Source organism: Pinus tabuliformis, chromosome J (assembly GCF_031772625.1).
Source record: "Pinus tabuliformis cultivar Carrire ecotype Pingquan chromosome J, CPIR1, whole genome shotgun sequence".
NCBI classification, from domain to species: Eukaryota; Viridiplantae; Streptophyta; class Pinopsida; order Pinales; family Pinaceae; genus Pinus; species Pinus tabuliformis.
The window spans coordinates 1,493,404,489-1,493,413,009 of record NC_142295.1 but is presented as its reverse complement, the minus strand read 5'-3'; the positions used below and the strand labels follow the sequence as shown (position 1 = coordinate 1,493,413,009).

At 33.0% G+C, this 8,521-nt stretch overlaps 1 protein-coding gene across 2 annotated transcripts; it reads left to right on the top strand.

Moving 5' to 3' along the window:
• The first annotated feature begins 1,093 nt into the window (after window positions 1-1,093).
• On the top strand, window positions 1,094-4,568 carry LOC149233065 (cytochrome P450 71AU50-like). 2 transcript variants are annotated; one of them, XM_089379680.1, is made up of 3 exons: window positions 1,094-1,305; window positions 2,474-3,581; window positions 3,697-4,568. In XM_089379680.1, exons 2-3 carry the CDS (start codon window positions 2,622-2,624, stop codon window positions 4,333-4,335), a joined length of 1,599 nt encoding a protein of 532 aa, XP_089235806.1. In that variant the 5' UTR covers window positions 1,094-1,305; window positions 2,474-2,621; the 3' UTR covers window positions 4,336-4,568. The 2 variants fall into 2 exon arrangements, with proteins under 2 accessions (XP_089235806.1, XP_089235805.1); XM_089379679.1 differs by having other exon boundaries at window positions 2,437-3,581.
• Window positions 4,569-8,521: the final 3,953 nt, after the last annotated feature.

The following is an 8,521-nucleotide window of genomic DNA, read 5'->3' as shown; positions in this document are numbered from 1 at the left end:
GAACACATAACAATTATAAGGATTCTAACAATTACAAAGATGTTTCCCATAGCATGCATAAATTTGATGTTAGGCTATGGATAGTTATTATTATTATACTAGTCATACATATAAATTAATCATATTGCCAAAATTAAAAAATCATAAAAATTAGCTAAATCATAATTTTATTTTTAACTATGGAGATTCACCCCATTTTATTATGGAGATTTTTAAGTTGTTAATGAGCTTTGCTACAATATTATGACTTGTGAATGTTATAAAACCTAAAAACCATAACTCATTTTATAGTCTAAACATTTATATATATTTCAATTTAATTTAATTTTATAACATTTTTCTAATTAAATTAAAAAACAAAATAGCTATAACTATCTTTGAAATAAATTCTAACCCTATTTCTCTAACTATAAAATTCTACCATCTTCTTATTAATTATTAATAACTAAATTAAAATTATGATCATCCTATTAATTATTAATAATTAAATTTATTTATTTATTTTTCAAAATAAATACATCTATTACTTATCAATTAACCTATTACAACCTTAAAAAAAAAACCATACATATCACAAAAGCTTGTACCTTATAATTTTACATTGTTATGATTTATTTAAAATTTTATATTACCAAATATTATATGTGTTATGATTTATTTAAAATTTTATATCCCCAAATATTATATATGTTATGATTTATTTAAAATCGTAATTGATTACTTTGTTTTTATCCTTAGTGTATAAACATGCTTTAAAAAAATTATTTCCTAATATGATCAAGTCATATTCCAGCTTAACCTAAATCATGATTTAACAAAAGTTACAATAACTACATGATGATATAACAAAATCCTCACTTAAAAAATATATACATTTCAAGATTTTATGTATAATAAGGATTCCTTATCTTTTGGTGTCAATAGATGTTGAACAGTGGAAGTGATTCCGACCCTTACCGACCGCATTGACTTGCATGATGCCCATTGAATGGTAGGTTTTACATTTTGGAGCACGGAACCTTCTAAGAATCTGTCAACTAACTAAAATTTCTAACAAGCAAATAAGGAAACGTAATGTCTTGGATTCTCCCAAATTTACGCATCATCCTTAGGACTTTGACTCATAATACCGTCGAAAACATTTAAAACACATACTGCACAAGAGCTTCAACTCTCATCGATATCTCATCATCACACCAGCACTGTGTTACAGCAGAAAATACAAGGTGGATCAACCTCCTGTGCACACGGCATCGACCTCCTTCAGGCTTGTTCGAACTGCTTTCTCGCAAATCTACAGCACTTGTGAGTATCATTCAATTATCTCCCTTTGATCTACATACTGCATCCATTATTTACAGCAATTTTCTATAAATTAGGTTTCCAGCACTCATGTATGCACACTGCAAACGCATTTCACATAGCAGTATACAGCAAATTTTCTCACACACATGTATACCCTCGTCTGGAGAGGTTGCTAGTAGGGCCAGAATTATATATATATAAATATATAATAGTTCCACTCTACGAAACAAACACGCAGAGGTATGTCTTTATCTAAGAAAGTGAGAAATGCAAAACAAATATATACAATATGGGGGGTCAGGATATGGATATCCTTGCTCTTCTTTCTATGCACTTCTCTGTTCTATGCAATTCTTTGCTGTACCGACATTAGCTATCAAGATAGGAGTAGTCTATGAAAACAGAGGAATTGTTTGGAGGGTCAAAAAAGTGGCTGGAATCGTGGTAAAAAATTTCAAAAGTGGCTAAAATCTGGAAAAAAGAATTTCAAAAAATCTTGTAAGGACAGTGTTTGAATTATGTTTTTGATGGTGGAAATAGATTCAGCACAATCAAAAACTTCTATTGAAATTAAAATTATGGAGTTTAACAGTTTTTATTTGGATTTAGAAAAATCCCTACCAGATTTTTTCAAAATATGACCAAAATTTCCATAACTTTTAGAGAAGAAAACATAATCGTTAGACTAAGAACTCAAGGGCTCAGATATGCTCAAACCTCATGGGCTCAAGATATGCTCAAATTCTGGATCACTCCACGGAGGAAGTTGTGTGACTGATACTATATAAACTAACCAAGATTTAAAAACATAGCAGGGGAAGACCCACATGCGAAAAGATTTTCCACCATCTTTATTTATAGAAAATTGGTCACCAACTCTACTTTACAACTTGTCACACACCCTACTGTATAATGGCTCTGGTATAGCCACTAATAAGATAGACGTGGATGTTTGTCTGGCTCCTCAGATGTTGGCTTTTTGATCATGTTTGTCTTTCTCAAGTTTTGTATTATTTTAACAATTTTGAAGTTAGTTGTTGCCAGAATGTTATGACTGGCTTTTTTCTGTTTGTCTTTCTCAAGTTTTGTAATATTGCAACACTTACGAGGTTCAATTATTGCCATGAATAGTGGTGTGGCCGTTCTCAGGTCGTTTATGTCGTGGCAGACAGATGAGAAGATAGATCTAGTTGAGATCTCTGCTAATTCTGGAGGCTTAGCTCAAAATCCCTGAAGCTACACGTCCAGGGTTTTCGATCCACTCTGCCCATAAATTGGGTAATTTCTGTCATTGAAAATTGTGACCGCCCGAACAAATGGATTTTCTGGAAGTAGTCTTGGAGGCTGTGGATGCCACGGAAAATCGCCTAGCTGCAGCTGCAATATGTATAACGGTGCTATTGTCAACATTGATGCTTTTCCTGAAAATCCACAGAAGCAGTAATAGAAGTGTCGAGAAGTTGCCTCCGGGGCCTCCAGGGCTGCCGATCATAGGACACCTCCACATGCTGGGAAAGCTTCCCCAGAGGAATCTCGCCCTTCTGTCTCGGAGATATGGACCGCTTATGTCTCTGCGCCTGGGCTCCGTTCGCACCATAGTCGCCTCTTCTTCAGAAATGGCCCAACATTTTCTCAAGGATCATGACCACGTTTTTTCCAGCCGACCGAAAGTGCGTTGTGCTAAAAACTTGTTTTATAACACTTTAGACATGATTTTTTCTCCCTATGGACAATATTGGAAACAGGTCCGAAGAATATGCGTGTCTGAGTTATTGAGTACCAAAAGTGTTGAAGCCTTCCGCTTCCAAAGAGAAGAAGAAGTCTCCATTATGATCCATTCTCTTCTGGAAAAGTGCGCTAGGGTTTCCAATCCTACGGTTTGCAATCCCGTTGTGGATGTCAGCAAAACTGTCACAACTGTAGCAGTCGATATAATTTGCAGGATGGCATTTGGTCGAAAGTATTCGGAGGAGGAGGCATATGGCAATAAAGGATTCGAGGAAATGATTAAGGAGTTTGGGTACTTGCTCGGTGCTGTGGATATTGGAGACTTCATACCCTACTTGAAATGGATGGATCTGCAAGGTCTTGGTCGCCGTCAGAAAGCGATTCGCAAGATAGCAGATGCATTCTACGAAAAGCTTATAGAGGAACACCTAGCTGCCCAGAAAGACATTCGAGAAACCAGGGATTTCGTCGACGTTTTACTTGCATTGTCTGAACAAAATGGCGGGGAGGTCAATATCAGACGAGATAACATAAAAGCCATCCTTCTAGTAAGTTTAAAACTCTGCTTCATATCATATCTTTGTTTATCCTATCAGATTAGATTCTAAAATATTCTTAAAATATCATATCTTATACATTCAATCGTATGGTGATTTTCTGCAGGATATGCTTCACGCTGGGTCGGATGCACCCTCCACGGCCTTGGAATGGGCAATGTCTGAACTATTGAGAAGACCTTCGGCCATGAAAAAAGCCCAAGAAGAGTTGGAGAAAGTGGTGGGACTGAATCGTAAGGTACGCGAAACTGACTTGCCCAATCTCTTTTACCTACAAGCAGTGGTAAAGGAAACCCTAAGGCTTTATCCTTCGGCGCCCTTGTTGGCTCCGCACGAATCTATGGAACCCTGTACCGTTTGCGGGTATGAAATCCCTGCCGGCACTCGTGTTATCGTCAACGCTTGGGCGATTGGGAGGGACCCCAAGTCATGGGAGGACGCAGAAGAATTCAAGCCGGAGAGATTCACACAGAGTCCAAACAGCTGTGTTGATGTGAGAGGTCAAGACTTCCAGTTAATTCCATTTGGGTCGGGCAGAAGAGGGTGCCCCGGGATGCAGCTAGGGATGGTGATTGTGGAGTTTGTGTTAGCACAGCTCTTGCATTGCTTTGACTGGAGACTTCCCGATGGAATGGAAGGCCGAGATTTGGACATGAATGAAATAGTTGGGCTGGCAATACCAAGAGCAGTTCCTCTGCTTGCGATTCCAACGCCTCGGCTCCCAGCTCAAGCCTTTGGATTTTAGTAGAAGGCATGCTTAGTAGAAGTGCCTTCCTAGCGACCGCTGGGAGTAGTTAGGATACCAGTGTTACTCAAGTGGCGACCTGAATAACCTTTCTGCAATTGCAAGTAGGTGGTCGTTCAGGTGTCTATAAATAAAAATGAAAAACTTAGCTCCAAAACTTCCAATAATTAAACAACTACTTTGAAAATAAAATTGTCTAATTGTAGTCTTTCATAATAGAATGTTATGTGGATAAATGCACTATATTTTGCTGCCATAATTTATGGATGTAATTACAATATTTATGCCATGTTTTTTTAGATATTTGTGCAATGATTTTTCATGGAAAAGCACCTAAAAATAAAATCCTTGAAAATAGTTCATAGTGATCTAAATCACATAATAACATATTTAGAATCAATTATTTCCAACCATAATTTAAGCAAGTATTTACATAAAATATAGATAGGACCCAAGATGTAAATAAATAGGAGTTATTGCCCACCATTATTTATGTGTCATTTAGCACTTTAACAAGTAAGAGTAAAAATCTAAATGCCCAGATTCACTAGTTGTTACTACCCACCAAAATTTTTGTAAATCCTTGCCCCTTAATAAGCAATTGATTTTTCCAAGTTTCATATATCAATTTGCAAGTTTTTTGGGGATTTGTAAACAACATCTAATTAGGGTCATTCCCCATAGCATAGTCTAAAAAACACACAAATTAGCCCAAAAGTTAATGAAATTTCAGCAAGATTATGACAAAATCCAGTAGAAATTTTTGAAAATCTAGGTTTGACAAAATCCAGTACCACTGTCAACTTTCAGATGGTGCTGAATGCATTTCCATACTAAAAAAACAATTCAAACACACTAGCATTTTGAATTTTTTTACCTGATTCCAACAACAAAAAAACCGCTATCCAAATTAATTTATAGCATAAATAGACAATACCTTAAATTAAATAGCAAAAACTACATTGTCGTACAATATTTATTCTCTTATCCTTTAGTGAAATATCTATATCCTTACAATTTGAATATATTTATACGACATAACTTTCTCCAAAATATTTATATGATTTCTAAAAATAATTAAAAATTATATAAAATTTTAATTTTAATAAAATATTTTTATATTCCTATTAACTTAGTGATATATTTAGACTAATACCAATATTTATTCATTTTAAAATTATTATTGTATTGTTTTATGAAACTTCTTCTATCACGGGATTGATCTTTATTTGTACATATTTTATTTTTAAAATTTGAACTTTTGCGAAAAAATATATCTTTAATTAAATAATAAAATTGTATATAAATAATTTTTTTTAAATTAAAGTATCGAGAATTGAGCTGTATATTTTACAAACTTTAAAAAATACTATAAATAAAATAATAATATTATATAAACAATGAACCTAGTCATGTGATTAGGAAGAAGCTTAGCTTAGCTGTCAATTCATAGCATGCGCAACCATATCTGTATATAAAAAATTCGCGCTCGTCAAAAATTCCATGTTCGTGCTCCCTCCATTATCATTTTCTATTCATTTTAAAATGGAAAAGTTAACATACACAATAAATAATAATAAAATAAATATCTAATTTACACTCCACATACATGGAAGATGAGTGAGTTCTACTTTTTTATCAATAAGTTAAGTTAATTGCCAGTTGTATTATTGATTAAAAAAAAAATTATAACGAAGATATGTGATCAATAAATTTGGTTTTTTAATAGACAAGTTAAAGTCACTTATTTCACATAAGTAATGTAAATTTATTATTTATAAATAGAAATTGAAAAACTTTACCCAACTTAACCAAAAAACAAGAAACCTTTTTATAACAAAGATGTGTGGCAATAAACTTAGTTTCTTACTGGCCAAATTAAGGCCACTTATCTCACATAAGTAATGTAAATTTATTATTTATAAATAAAAATTAAAAAACCCTCCCATACTTAACCAAAAAAAAGCCTTTCACATCATTTAAGGGACAAAACCTTTTCAAGTTCCCAAATTCAAAAAGTAAAGCATCATGTTTGGTAGTAGTTATATCGAAAATCTTTCGATGAGGTTGCATCATGATTGGAAATAGTTATATCCAAAATCTTTGGATGAATTTAGTGGGATGACAAGGAAGAGGAGTTAATAATTTTATGGATACTTAAATTTATTGTTTTTAGTATGGTATAAGTTTAATTTTTTAAATTTAGATTTATTAAATATTAAAAGAAAATAAATTTGTTAATAGTTTGAAGTTATATAAAATTTAAGTGGGTTTAGGGTTTAATAGTTAAGAATATATATTTTTTATAAAGAGATAGGTTTGAAAAATGAAGTAGAGTATGTACATCTTTATATTGTTATTAATTTTTTTAGATCAAAATAACATTATGCTTGGTATCTGCAAAATACAATGTTTATTAAATTTAAATTTGAAGCAACTAAAACGTGCACATTATTGTTAACCAAAAACTTATTTTAGAATTTTATCATAGTTTTTTATATTAACATTAGTTATTGAATTCTTTAACTCATTGGAAAAGTCTCAAAGAGCTCTCTAGTATTTTTGTATGGTTTTTATGATTCTACGTCAATAATGGCTTAGTTTAGAAGGATATCTAGCCACCAATCATAATATGTGTGTTCTTAAGATGGTTTTCCTATGAGGAATATTTTGAAAATTGATCAATAAGGTTAGTAGTGTGACAAATATTTTGAAAATTGATGAAATGTGAGTATAAGATGTACAATTTACTAGAAAGTATTTTTCATCATCAGCCCTCTTAGGATCACACAAGTGACATTATTTTATTCCGTGGTGATTTTGGACATGACTAATGTGCAATTTCATTATGAAGCTCCTAAGAATTATTTCTTGTGATAGCAACATTTTTCTTCTTAGCGCTAGTAAAGATATAAAAATAATTTTTGTTTTTGAGATTGGGGTTGATCACCTCCTTATAATATCTTAGCTTCCTTTTTCCTTGTCATTCATTATAGCCCCACAATTTCTCCTTAAATTCGGAAGTAATGATATTTTTAATATTATATAAATTCTGCAAGATGATTGTTGGAATCATGATTACCATTAGACCAAAACCTGCAAGCATTAGTTTATGCTACAAGTGTAAGAGTTATGATCCACTAGAGGTGGTTAATCCATGTTGTAAAATTCAAAGGAGCATTGAACCTAATGTTCAATAATATCCACCATCCCCAAGTATGAGCCATGTGAGTTTTGAACTCAAGACCTGTCACTCTAATACCATTTGTTGGAATCATGATTGTTAGTAGACCAAAACCTGTTAACATTAGTCTCCACTACAATTCTCAAATTTAGTATCCACGAGATTTGATTAGTCCATGTCATAAAACACACAGGGAGCATTGAACTCAATGTTCTACAATGATCTCCTATTCTCTTCCCTAATGATCCAACTAATGCTACAATATCTTGAGCTGAAGGTGGGGGGTTTTGCTAGACTTAGAAGAAATTTTAGAAGACCTTTTGGAATCCTTCTTCTTATACATAATATATCTAGTCATAGTCATGCTTTCATTGGGGTAGAGTCTTGCTTCAAGTAGGTGGATAGGGTAGGGAACATTTCCTTTAATCTTGAGGTTGCAAATAATAAATTACTTTTGGATCTATTCAATACTCCTTTTTGTTGGTCTTAACAATAATACCCACCTTGGAGCAGAAATCTTGGAGGATTCTCAGTTGCTTGCTAAGATTGTAATGGCTTCTTCCCAAAATAACACTGTCGTCAGCTTAAAGGAAAATATTCATGAGTATACAAGTGAGCATGGGTCTGACACAACCTACATATTTTAAACACTCTTCTAGCGATCAATATATATACCAAAAAGGGTATGGGATAAGGGGCACCCTTTTTTGATATTGATATTGCATTTCATTTATTTCGAGAAACTCTCAATGATCCTAAGCTTAGAAATAAAATTCTCGTACAAACTTACCATAGTGACTCTCAACTTGATAGGAACCATTATCTCTTCTAGTCTCTTCCATAGATTTGTCCTAGGAATGGTGTCAAAATATTTTCTAAAGTCAATAAAATAATAAAAGAGATCAATTTTTTTTATTATGGCAATCTTGTACAATTATCCTAAGAATAAGTATATGGTCCATGCTTGAATGATATCTCACGAGCATAGCTTGGCCTTTAGCT

Coding starts and splice junctions, on each gene's coding strand:
- LOC149233065 (XM_089379680.1), top strand. CDS start 2,622: ATGGATTTTCTGGAAGTAGTCTTGGAGGCTGTGGATGCCACGGAAAAT. Junction 3,582..3,696: donor ACATAAAAGCCATCCTTCTA/GTAAGTTTAAAA, acceptor GATTTTCTGCAG/GATATGCTTCACGCTGGGTC.